Source organism: Pipistrellus kuhlii, unplaced genomic scaffold, assembly GCF_014108245.1.
Source record: "Pipistrellus kuhlii isolate mPipKuh1 unplaced genomic scaffold, mPipKuh1.p scaffold_m20_p_16, whole genome shotgun sequence".
NCBI lineage: Eukaryota > Metazoa > Chordata > Mammalia > Chiroptera > Vespertilionidae > Pipistrellus > Pipistrellus kuhlii.
The window spans coordinates 18003743-18017844 of NW_023425471.1; the positions used below are offsets into that span (position 1 = coordinate 18003743).

General features: G+C 37.3%; 1 protein-coding gene across 1 annotated transcript; it reads left to right on the top strand.

The window, feature by feature from the left end:
- Positions 1-413: 413 nt before the first annotated feature.
- Positions 414-1034, top strand: LOC118720192 (dual specificity protein phosphatase 18-like). Its single transcript, XM_036440104.1, has one exon. The coding sequence runs from the start codon at positions 414-416 to the stop codon at positions 1032-1034; it is 621 nt and encodes a 206-aa protein (XP_036295997.1).
- Positions 1035-14102: the final 13068 nt, after the last annotated feature.

The following is a 14102-nucleotide window of genomic DNA, read 5'->3' on the forward strand; positions in this document are numbered from 1 at the left end:
ACTTTAAAGAACAAACAATTTAAATTTTAAAAAGAGAATAGATCTGGAAAAGAAAAGAAAAAAATAATAGAACTGGGGTTTCTCTAAAGACTTGGCTGGGAGGTCAAGTCCTCCCTGTGGCAAACTGTGTTGTCATGGAAACCAGTGGGCTGATGGGAGGGGATTGTGATGCTCTGAAGCAGGGAGGGGTTTATCTGAAGACTTGGCTAGGAGGCCAGTTCTTCCGCATGGTTAACTGCTGTTGGCATGGAAACCAGTGGCGTAGGCAGGGAGGGAATTGTGACACTTGGGGGCAGGAGGGGTAATAATCAGTAACTTGTCCACTGTCTATCAGACCCCTGCTGGAGACTTCCTAGCACTGCAGTGTGAGTGGTGCCCTGAAACTGGCCCAGAGTCACCTGCCTGCCGCCTAGATGACAACACCATCACCACCACCATTACCACCATCATCACCACCACCACCACCACCACCACCACGATGTCCCCTGCCGATTGAAGCCCTCTCACAGCCCTTGAGGGCCCATGGGCTCTCCCAGCTCACCAGCAGCCTCTACATAGGTAATGCCATGGCCGCTAACAACGGGCAACTGCTGTCCACTAATCAAATCACTACAGTAGTCAATATCTCAGCGCAAACTAACACGTTTATTGAGGGCATTCAGTACCTGAAGGTACCTGTGGCCGACTCCCCCAGAGCGCGCATAGGCAATTTCTTCGATGCTATCGCCGATTACATCCATAACGTAGAGCTGCGCCAAGGCCGCACACTGGTGCACTGCCGAGCAGGCATCAGCCGCTCCGCCACAGTGTGCATCGCCTTCCTGATGAAATACCATTCCATGTCACTTATAGAAGCTCATACTTGGATCAAGGCATGCCGTCCCATTATATGCCCGAACATAGGCTTTTGGGAACAGCTAATTCGTTACGAATTCAAACTCTTCACCAAAAACACCGTGAAGATTATTGACACCCCGCTTGGAAAGATACCAGATGCATACCAGAAAGAGTTTCAGATGATGATGTCCACGTGAGCCATCCTGCCCAGCCCCTGACACCATGCTGTGGATCCCACACCATCATGGAACCATGACTGCTGAACTTTGGTCTGTACTAACCACCCAAATGACTTTTAGAAGGGCAAGCAAAAAGGGGGGCGGGGGCTGCTGAAGTTTTTGGCTTTGTGACCCTTATTTTTAAAGAATAAAATCCAGTCAACGAAAAAAAAAAATGTTTCATCCTGCCTGTTTTGCTTTGTTTTTCCTTTTATGGTAAGACCACTTAACATGAAATCTTTTCAGTACCTTTTTTAGTATATCGTGCTGACTGTTAGCTATAGGCACTATGCTGTACAGATCTCTACAACATAATCCTGAAATTTTATACACATTGAACAACAGCATTTTTCTTTCCCCTACACCACCCCCTGGCAATCACATTTTACTCTCCATTTCTATGAAGTTCACTATTTTAGATTATGTATAGGAACACAATCAATCAGTTTTTATCTTCCATGACTTGTTTATTTCACCTAGCATAATGTCTGTCAGATTCATCCATTTGTCACATAAGACAGGATTTTATTATTTTTAATGGTTGAAAAATATATTATCTACCCGATTTTTAATTTTATTTTTTCAAATCACATTTTCTTTATCTATTGATCTCCTGATAGGCATTTAGGATGTTTTTATGTCTTAGCTATTATAAATAATGCTTAAATGAACATTTAAGTACCGATATTGCTTTGAGGTCCTGATTTAAACACTTTAGGATAGATGCACGAAAGTGATATTGGTGCATCATGTGGTAGCTTTGTTTTTTCATTATTTTGAGACACGTCCATGTTGTTTACTATAATAGCCGTACTATTTTACATTCCCACCAATAGTTTACAAAAGTTTCAATTTCTCCACATCCACATCAACACTTATCTTTAAAAAATAATAGCCATTCTAACAGTTGTAAAGTGATACCTCATTGTGATTGAGGTCCACCTTTCCTTGATGATTAGTGATGTTAAGAATCTTTTCTTATACCTGTTGGTCATTTGTACACCATTTGTAGTACTGGGATTCAATGCTATATCCATCTAAAAACCCAGTGGCATTTTTAAAAATCCTAAAATTTAAACAAAACCACAAAACACCATAAACAGCCAAACCAATATTGATAAAGAAGAATAAAAGCATGTCAGTACCCAATTATTTCATTTTAATTATTTTAATTTTATTATTTTTATTTAATTTATTGGGATAATATTGGTTTGCAAAACTGGCTGTACACAGATTTCAATAGCACAACTCAATAAAATATCATCTGCACACGGCACTGTGTGCCCGTTGCCCCAAGCAAAGTCATATATTACAAAGCTGTAGTAATAAAAACAGTATGATACTAGTATTAGGACAGACACATAAACCAATAAAGCAGTCTGCAGAGCCCAGGAATAAAACCATGCATATATGGTCAACTGACCTTCAACAAAAGTGCCAAGGGTAAACAATGGGGAATAGTTTATTTCAAGTAATGGATCTGGGGAAACTGGATATCCATATCCACATACAAAATAATGAAATTGCATCCATATCTTACATCATACACAAAAATTAATTCAATATGGATGAAAGAGTTAAATGTAAGACCTGAAACTTTAAAACTCCTGAAAGAAAAAAATAAGGAAACGCTTTTTAACATTTTCCTTAGAAATGATGTTTAGATATAGAAATAAAAGAGGTAACAAAAGCAAAATAAAGAAAAAACAGAAAGAAAAAAAGGACAAGTGGGATTACATCAAACTAAAAAATCTTTTGCACAACAATGGAAATAATCATCAGAATTAAAAATTAACCTATAGAATGGGAGAAATTATTTTCAAACCATCTATCTGACAAAGACCGAAAGAAAACTAAACAACTCCCCCAAATAATCAAATTAAATGACAAATAAAGGATTTTAATATATATTTCTTTAAAACTTTTGTTTTTAAAATTTGGGACTGTTATACTGCTGTTATATTGGTTACAAAAAAAAACTGCATTCAATCCTGCCAAAGAGATGAACCATTTTTGTTGCTCCTTGGAGAGAAAAGAATATCCAAAAAACTAGAAAAACAATATTATGTGTAAAACATTTTTTTAAATTTATCTAGCTATATTTACTGTTTACAAAATATTCAAAATAGCTTCAGACACATATATGAATATTTTCTCAACATTTCTCTTCAAATTTTAAGTTTTGTTAAGGCAAGTCATACATCTAAGATACTATTATATTTAGATCTTATAGTTGTTATAGTATTAATTACTATTAGCCCAATGGGGTGTTATATTAGTGAAATTCCCTTGAAAATTATTCATTTCTGATTCATAAACTTACAAACCAAAGACGTGACACAAAATGCAATTTTGTTTCACATCTGAGGCCTCTTAAACCTGTTTTTGATGCAGCATCACTCACAGAATTGATGGATTCATCATTTAGGAAACATGAGCCTGGTTTCTTAAATTATCTATTAACACCCTCATTTATGGTGTTTGGTACAAATGTAACAAAAAGCAATTAGGGCCCTAAGTTATGACAAACTCACCCATGGATTTAGTATAGTTTGCTCTGCTTTTCCTAATTCTCTCGACCATCCACCCCCACCACAAATTGTCATTCAGGTAGGATAGATAATTCTACTGAGCCTCTCCAACTGAGTCCTGCTAACATAATCCATGGAGAACATTATTTTAAAAGACCTGCTCATAAATTAAACACACACACACACACACACACACACACACACACGAAAAAAACAAAACAAAAAAAAGAAACACCAGAATGCTATTTTGTACATTTTTTTTAGTCATTTAGACCAATTTAAGCCATGTATTTATTACCATAGGTTCAGATTCTAGACACACTGTAATATTTTTGTGAGGTATCATATCAAAGGAATAAAAAAATTAAAGTATTAACTAGAAATATTTTATAGGAAATTATATAATGACCATAGTTTTATTTGTGCAATATATCCAATACCAATATAAATGGGTACTGCATTTTACAATAATTAACTGTGTAGATTCTGTCTGGGTTGATAGTTATGATTCACCACGTACAATACAAATAGTATGCACTTGGGAAAATAAATTGCCACTATTTGACTCAGTTTCTTTAAGGAAAGAACACAGACTATCTTGAGTATTAAAAAATTAAAACATACAGAGAACTAAGATGGTAGCATAGGTAAAAACCTATACTTGCTAACTCTCACAACCACATCAAAATTATAACTAAAAGGTAAAACCACCACCACCCAGAACTGTGGGAAAGCTGGCTAAGTGGAAGTTCCACAAGTAGAGAGGTGAAGAAAGCTCACTGAGACTGGTAAGAGGTGAGGAGACATGGAAAGTGCTGGCACCTGGTGTGCTGCTCTTTTAATTAGGAGGAAGATACAAGCTCCTGCTTTCTTTGAACTCCAGTTCCATGTAAGACTCTGGGGGACCCAAACACATATGCGGAGAAACTGGATTGTCTGGCATCGGGACAGGAATGCAAGGGTGGCTTTCTCACAGAGTTGCTTGCAGCCATCATTGTTCCTGCATGGGGGCATGGGACTTGGAGACCCGGAGACAACTCTGGTGCAGGGCTGACTGGCAACCATTGCTGTTTGCTAATCCCTGGTGATTCCCAAAAACTCTATCCCATCCAATTTACAACCTCACCCAAGCTGTGCATCAGCTTTTGCATATGAATGTCTTATCCTTTCTTTGCCTAAAACCTGTCAAACTGAAGCTGGGTCAGAGAGCTCCAGAGCTTCCAAAAGAAAGCCTAAGGCCTGACAGCAGCAGCCTTCCTTGCTATGCAGCTGGGCCTTATCTGGGCACTTCCAAACCCCATACAAAAAGTAGGAATCTGCAAATCTCTCTGTAGCTCCTGATTGACAGCCCCAGACATGGGCTGACCTTGCATCTCCTTGGAGATCCAAGGCCAGTGTACCCAGTGGTCAGAGTGAGAACATACCAGATTACAACTCTTCACATCCATAGGAGACATACACAAGGGGCAGTGTCATTAAGCACCAAAGCCCCTGAAGCAAATCCTGCCCCAGAAGGGTAATCCTGTGCATCAGATCTTCCAGTGTAGACACAGCTGGTCATCACAACCAATTGGCCTGAAGGTCAATTCTTCCCAGTTATACCAATATCAATCAAGGGTTAATTAAAACAAGACTGCACACAGCGCACAAAGGGGTGCACCAAAAGTGTTCACCTCAGGCGACTGAAAAGGCTGAGCCACTGGGCCCTATAGGACACCTACCACACAAGCCACTCTATCAACTCAAGGAGACTTAGCAGCTACCAGGTACATAGAAATAAACTCAGGGAAGCAGCCAAAATATGGAGACAAAAAACAAGTCACTAAAGAAATGGAGGAAAGTAAAATACTGAATAAAGAGTTCAAAAGCACAGTTATAAGGTTACTTAAGAATCTTCTAGAAACTTCTGAGAAAGTTAGTGATACCCTCAAGGATATGAAAAAAGGACCAATCAGAAATTAAGCATACATTCACTGAAATAAAGAATAATATACAGAGATTCCACAGCAGATTAGGGGATTTCAAGTATCAAGTCAAAGATTTGAAATACAAAGAAGCAAAAAACACCCAACTGGAAAAACAAAAAGAATCCAAAAATATGAATATAGTGTAAGGAGCCTCTGGGACAACTTCAAGCATACCAACATCTTAATTATGGGGGTGCCAAAAAAAGAGAGAGAGAAAGATATTGAAAACCTATTTGAAGAAATAATGACAGAAAACTTCCCCTACCTGGAGAAAGAAATATACTTACAAGTCAAGGAAGAGCAAAGAACCCCAAACAAGAAGAATCCAAAGAGGAACACACCAAGACACATCATAATTAAAATGCCAAGGGCAAAAGACAAAGAGAGAATCTTAAAAGCAGCAAGAGAAAAACAGTTACCTAAAGGAAGTACCCATACGAATGTCAGCTTATTTCTCAACAGAAACTATGCAGGCCAGTAGGAGTGGCAAAAAAATATACAAAGTGATAAATATCAAGAACCTACAACCAAGATTACTCTACCCAGCAAAGCTATCATTTATAATTGAAGGTCAGATAAAGAACTTCACGGACAAGGAAAAGCTAAAGGAGTTCATCACCACCAAACAAGTATTATATAAAATGCTGAAGAATATTCTCTAAGAAGAGGAAGAACAAGGAAAGGTAAAGATAACAATTATGAACAACAAAGTGACAACAAATACATATCTATCAATAAGTGAGCCTAAAAATCAAATGAATAAAAAACCTGATGAACAGAACAGACTGATTAATGAAATAGAACCAGGGGCATGGAAAGGAAGAAGAGTGACAATTCTTGGAATAAGGGGTTGTGGGAGGTGTGGGAAAAGATTGGACAAACAGCTTATATCTATGGAGGAGGTCATTGGTGGTGGGGGGGGGGGAGGCTTGGAGTGGTGTGCGAACTGGGTAGAGGGTAGCAATGGTTGGGAAGAAGACCATATGTAATAATCTGAACAATATAGATTTTTTAAAAATTAAAACATAGGAAATATTTAGAATCATGCCAGACTGGTAGTAAATAATCTGGTTAATAATGATTAATTTATTAATGATTCAAGTTATGACATTTTGTAAGTTAAAACATAATCATTAAGAACATGTATAGTGTAATAAAGTGTAATACATAAATTCAGTGTTATTTATAATGTGTTAATGGGTCCTTTAGAAGGCCCATGGTTAAATTAAGAAATTTGTATATACATAATTTATATTTGCAATAAAAAGATATCTTAATATATTATATGGTATACTAGTGGCCCGCTGCATGGAATTTTTTCATGAGGGTGGGGGAGTGTCCATCAGCTTGGCCTGCACCCTCTCCAATCTTGGACCCCTTGGGGGATTTCCAACTGCCAGGGGATGTCCCTGTGGAATCCGGCCTACACCAGCAGTCAGATATCCCTCTTGCAATATGGGACTGCTGATTCCTAACCACTTACCTGCCTGCCTGCCTGATCGCCCCTAAACATTCTGTCTGCCAACCTGCTCATCCCCAACTGCCCCCCATGCCAGCCTACTCACCCCCCAATATCCTCCCACGGACCTTATTGCCCCCAACTGCCCTTCCCTGACAGCTCATGGCCCCAATTGCCCTCCCCGGCCAGATGCCTATCCCCTACTGGGCGTGGAATGCTTGCCTCATTGCCAGGGTGACAACACAAGCATTTGGCACCTGCCTCCCCCCGCCCCTGGCCGCTCCATGCCCACTGCCCATAGGCCCTCCACAATTGGGGTGGAATGCTTTTACCGACAAAGCAAGCACTCCACCAGGTTGCTCAACCTGTCCACTTTCAGTGGCTGCCCACCTTGACTGGGGGACTCCAGTAGGGTTGAGAGGACTGGGCACTGCCATCTTGTGGCTATGTGTGCTGTCATCTTTGTGGCAGAGCAACAGTCAATTTGCATATTCCCTCGTTATTAGATAGAATATCTAATTGCTTAGTCATTTAAAAAAAATCCAATCCAGCCCTAACTGGTTTGGCTCAGTGCATAGAGCATTGGTCTGTGGACTGAATGGCCCTAGTTATAATTCCATTCAAGGGCATATACCTTGGTTGTGGGACATCCCTAGTAAGGGTGTGCAAGAGGCAATTGATCAATGTTTCTCTCTCATCAGTGTTTCTAACTCTCTATCCCTCTCCCTTCCTCTCTGTAAAAAAAAGAAAAAAATCAATAAAATATACTGAAAAAAATCTAATCCATCACCACCAATGAACAACCATTTATACATTTCTAAATCCATAGTGAGTAAAAGAGATACAACTCTTCAAATATCTATTGTTTTCTTCATTTTTATCTGCCTAAACTATTAAAAGCATTAGCAAATAACTAAGCAAAAAGTATTTAAACTAAAAGCCTCAATCAAAATCTGAAAACAGGGACACCAATGCAATGTCTTAACACATTTTCTCTTGCATGTACTGAATACCATTTCTTATTAAGAAGCTAGTAGCATTTCAAGAATCTATCTTTGCATATGAGAAACATTTATCTCTGGGTAAAACGTAGACACTTACTATTGTGATCTCATGGGATAAAATGAAAAGCAAACACAACTTGTCAAAATACTCAAACGGTGCTAGTGTTCATCACAAATTCCATTTTCCATTAAAATAACTTGAGAAATAAAATACTTAAAATTAAACCTTTTGTATAAGGTGTCAATGAAATTGCTACCTCATCTGACTTACAAAAATGTATTTTATAGTCCATAAATTTTAACTAACAAGTATTGTCTTCAATCTTAGCAAGGTTAAACAGTGTAATGGGCAGATAGATTAGCATAATTCCCACAAAGGATGAAAGATGAGTCATATAAATATTATATTAATCAAATCCAATTTAAAAACACAAACTAGGTTTTAATATTTATATTTAATATCAAATTATTATATTGTATAGCTAAAACTAATATATGCTAATTTTATTTTAATTATAAAATCAATAAATGAGAGAATACAATAAACAAAAATTCAGTAAGATATGTGATTGAGAATATAAAGACAAAATATGATGTAGCCAGATAGAAATGGGTTCAAATCAAGCTATGTAAACTTGGGGAACTTATGCAAACTTGCTGAGTTCCAGTTTGAACACTTGTTAAGGGGGAAATAATAAAGCAACCATAATATTGGCATAAAATTGCATGATATGTAGATGAAACAACTAGCACATTGGACAAATGGATAGTTATTGAATGAAAATATAGTCTCAACTTAGCAAATAGAAAGTAAATATATAGCAGTCCCAAAAATCTGTACAGAAGTAGAACACAGGTAAGAGTGGATAGAACCCAATAACAAGGTTTGGTTTTGGCCTCAGTAATCAGTCTAATATTTCTAATTGTGTTGGCCATGGTTGTTGATGGCAGCATGTCTACTCAAGGTCATTTATGAATTCCCTGCTCTGGCAAGTAATCAATGATAATACAGTCAAGTAGGTTAATATTATCTCTATTAAGCATAACTATATCACTAATATGAGCAAGCATGATATTCTATGTATACTTGATATCTGTATGTATACTTTCAATTATAAGTAAGCATTCCAGGTGAAACATTATAAATATTCTGCCAGCTGAAGTATAAATGTAGAAGAATAGTATAAATACTATAATTACAAGAGATAATGCCATAATAATTGATAGTTATGAAAATGTTGATGTACAAAATGAATTATTAGTAATTTTGAAATAAACAAATATGGAAGTAGATTGTGAGGTAATATACATATTAAGAGATTGTATTACCTAGATAACTTTAGATAGCTGGAAAATACTTATAAATCTATATAAGTAATGATCTATACAAATAAAGATTTATAATAATTATAAATCTTATATAGATTTATAATTAAAATACTTATAAATCTATATAAGCATATATATATATATATATATATATATATATATATATATATATATATATATAAAAGCTTAAGTGATCATTACTAACAGTCAATCAAAGGACCACTCAAGCAGTTGCTATGACACAGACTGACTACCAGGGGGCAGATGCTCAACATATGTGCCGCCCCCTGGTGGTCAGTGTGCTCCCACAGCCCACTTCCCTTGGTTTCTCCATGGCCAGCTGGCCCCAATGGGCCTTGATAGGGACTGGGAGAGACAGCCCCAGTCCCTGGCCAGGCCGAGGGACCCCACCCATGCACATATTCATGCACTGGGCCTCTAGTTTTTAATATAAGGAAGAAGAGATTAGATTATAACTCTAATTTTTAAGTTGTTTTTGTACACTTGTTTTGTGTTCTAATATTTATAATATTAGAATATATATTTTAAAGATAGAATTTAATATTTAGTTATTTTATTGTTTTTAAGCCATGGTGTGTAATAAAAATTCCAACTTAAGAATTATTTATATATTTTGAAGATAATTAAAATCAGACAGTCAACTTGACCACCTCAAACCAGAGGAGAAATATTTCCAAATGACCATGTGCAATATCATTAAAACTTGCCCTTGAGTAGGCAACCAATTGATGTATCTCTCTCACATTGATATTTCTCTCTTTCCCTTCCTCTCTCTTTAGAAAAGCAATGGAAAGAATATCCTTAGGTGAGAATTAACAAAAAAAAAAAAAAGCCTTTGATCCAGACATAATAAACAATACAAATAATATGAAGAGGTATATGTTGTAGAGAAATTGAGTTGCCCCGAAATATCTTCCTCCTCCATTTCCAGGGTTGAAAGTAAATAGTTTGGGGAATTATGCTCATTTATCAGCCAATTACACTACTTAACCTTGCTAATATGAGTTACAGTGACTATAGGAGCAAAGTAGGAGCTGACAATCCTGAATGCTATAATACCAAACTCAAAATTCCCTTCTAAAATGTTGAATAAAATTAACTTCAGACAAATACATTAAAAGCTCACTCTGATATATAGATGTGTGGCTTTAACTTTGATTTTTATTTCAATGACATATTGATTTCAAGACTCAACATTCAATAAAATGTGTATAAGGTACATCTCTAAGGGGGACTTCAATATTCATTTATGTATAAATGGAAAGCTCATTCTGCTAAGATGGGAGCATGTGAAGTCTTTTCTATTTTACTACAATTCCAACTCAGAAGCTAAAGGAATCAATAGAGAAAATGTCTACTTTCAATTTTGTGTTTGAAAACAACAAAGCTGATGGACAGCATGAAAGCTGTGGATAGCTTGTCAATTTTCATGTGTTAAGAAGAAAAAATGAAATCCGAGAAGCAGATACATACTATAAATACTAGGAAAACACATTCAAGATAAAAACAAGTAAAAATGAAAGCATGGATAGGCAGTGTGGTATCATGAATAGCAGCTCTTAAACACACACACACACACACACACACACACACACACGCACACACACGCACGCAAGCGCGCACACATACACACACCTACCTCTTCAAAATAATATAAAACACTGAGTTCATTTCTGGCATTTAAGTAAGTATTTAGGCATATTTAGATAAGACCCCTAGAGGAAAAAAAAATAAACATCTGTAGAAAACGTAAAGGTACGCTTATGTTTTAAAGTTAAACTTTAAGAGATACCAAAATGGAGGTGGGGAGAAATTACCTAAAGTAAATGCAAATAAGATTACAGTAGACCCAGTTAGGAGCTTTTGGTCATTGAATTGGGTGAAAAAAAGCCAGAGTTTGGTCTCTCCAACACAGATGTGGGTGTGAGGCTCCCTAATGCCACCCCAGTGACTGGTGCCAGGGCCTGGATAAGATAAGGAACCACAATACCTATGTCACCCACAGCTCCCACCCTATCCACAGAGTCTGATGGCAGTGGCTGTACTGAGGCACCCAGCTGACATTTGTTTGACCTTTGAGGACATAGCTATTTGATAAGGCTAAGAGATACATGTATTTGGGTGTGATGCTAGAAAACTTTACAAATATCCTTACTGGGCTCTGATATCACCAACTGTGGTGAATGTGATGTCTCAGTTTGACTCTTTAGGTATTGTTATTACATGGTTTTGACATTCACTCTTCAGAAATGAGGACAGATGGACATTTACCCTGGGACTTCCTATTGGGAAGTGATGCAAGAGACCTATAGGATCTTGGTCTCCTTGGTCAAGTGCTTACCTCTCCTCCATGCAAGAGACCCATAGCCCACATGATTCAGTCTTATCTGTCCAGACTGACTGAATGTGAACATGTATTTTCTGCAGCCCTAAACATATTCTAGACTCACATAATCCTTTTCATTCTCCTTGTATCTGCACCAGGGATCTTTGAACACAAACCATAACTCCAGTGCTCCTCACAATCAGGCAACAACTGAGATCCTTACTCCAGATTCCCTGAGACAGGAGCCCTTTGGTCAAACTGGGTTGGGTTAATATCTCCACAGCCAGTTAGCAGAATCCTGTGTAACAGGATTTTCTAAGAGAAGAGTGTGGGTCAGGAGTATCACTGAAGAGACATTTGCCATCAGTGCTCTCCAGGTATCATCATAAACAACACAATTCATTTAAAAGGCATCAGGTGGCATGCATGGACCCCCTCCAAAAACTGACTTCTTCCCTATTTTTGTTCCTGCCTCACTGATGTCAGGAGAATGTCTTAAGTTAGTTTTCAATGTCTAAAGCCCTTCTAAGTGTTACAAATTTCCCATTTCAATTGAGGAAGCAGGCCCTGAGCAGGCCTTGTGAGCTCTCTTGGACTTTAGAGCATTATTTTGATGCCATTACATTTTCATGGTAACCTATTATTTGTGTCAAGTAAAACTGGTTTTCTCAGCTAGAGAACTGATAGAAATATACTTTTGAGGATACAATTGATATAACAAATACTAAATGTAGGCCACTTTAAAGAGAATAATAACAATGGTAAGAGCTAAGCACAGATTGAGTATCAGGTTAGTTGCAGGCACAGTTCAATCTGAACTCATTGGATTCTAAGCATCTCCATCCTTTAGCTTTGAGAATCTTCTTTAAGAATATATTTTATTGTTGTTTTACAGAGAGGAAGGGAGAGAGATAGAGAGTTCAGAAACATCGATGAGAGAGAAACATCCATCAGCTGCCTCCTAGGTACATGCCCTTGACCTGGATTGAACCTGGGATACTTCAGTCCGCAGGCCAATGCTCTATCCACTGAGCAGAACTGGTTAGGGCTAGATTTGAGAATCTTTACATGTCTGTTTATCTTGTTATTTGTATTTTATAATATTTTATTGGCATGTTTTATGAAGTGTGTCTTCTTTCACTAAATCCAGAGGAAGTCTTAACGCCTACCTTCATCAAAGACATGTTAGTAAAATACTCCAGATTCCACTTTTAGCTCATGTTATGAAAAGCTCAAATATGCATATCCAACAATTGCTATAAAGATACTAAGGTTCACTAAAAAAAATGAGTAAAACATACTGTTTTCATGCTCTTTACTTCATGGGGAGCAAAGCTCTTAGAATTAACATCAGGAGGCCCTGTGTGTTCAGGTCGTGATGAGAGCAAGAGTACACCAGGCAGGTGAAGAGGAAACATGGAGGAGTGGTATTAGGCAGCTCTTAAGCAAGTGGATGCAGGGGCACTATGCCTTTTAGTTCTGTAGAATATATCCCATGTGACTCTCTTTCTATATTTGTGTTCAAACTGTAGAAAATAATTATTTTTCTATAAGATATTTCTTACTGAATATTCTGGAATAGGGTCTATTTTCTCTAAGAACATGGCACAGACCTGGGGATAGTGGTTACATACGAAATTTACATTTGGTACCAACATGGTTACAATGTTTGTGTCCATGAAGGTGTGGAAAGTTGATATCTGAAACTAAGATAAATGCTTTGGATTCAATGATCAAATATCCTCACTGGGGAAAAAATGATCATGTCACCTGTAAATGCTGTGACCAAGAGTTTGCATGGAGGCTGGAGATTATTTCAGGAAAATGTTACGGAATGAGCAACAAACCACAGAAAGGAATTCATGATTATTAATAAAGTCATACAATTAGTAGAGTAGTACTTACTGGTAAATAGCTAGGAGACAAAAGGCTCTATTAAGCCTGAAAACTGGTAAGTCTTAACAAATGGTAAATAAGGGACACTGATGATAAATAAAGGACACTGAGTTTTAAGAGATGAATGAATTACCTTGAGCCCTTGGCTATCCTGGAATCTCAGCTACAAGTAAATTCTTGTTTCTACAAATGTGAATCATTTTCATTCATGAGAATGCTAAGGAAAAAATGGTGAGGTGAGAAAGACATAGTAAGGTGTGAGCAGAAAATTTCAAGAGTGCAAGGAATGCCATGGCACCATGTTTGATTGCTTTAACAATCATTTACTAATTATTTCATCTGCTTCAGAAGCTCACCTAGGTCTGTGTTATAATCCTATCTAATAAAAGAGAAACATGCAAATTGGCCATACCTTCACTATACCCACAAGCCACTCTCACAAGCCAATCAGGGTGGGTATGCAAATTACCCCAACCAAAATGGTGGTTAATTTGCATATGTAGGCCAGAGAAAA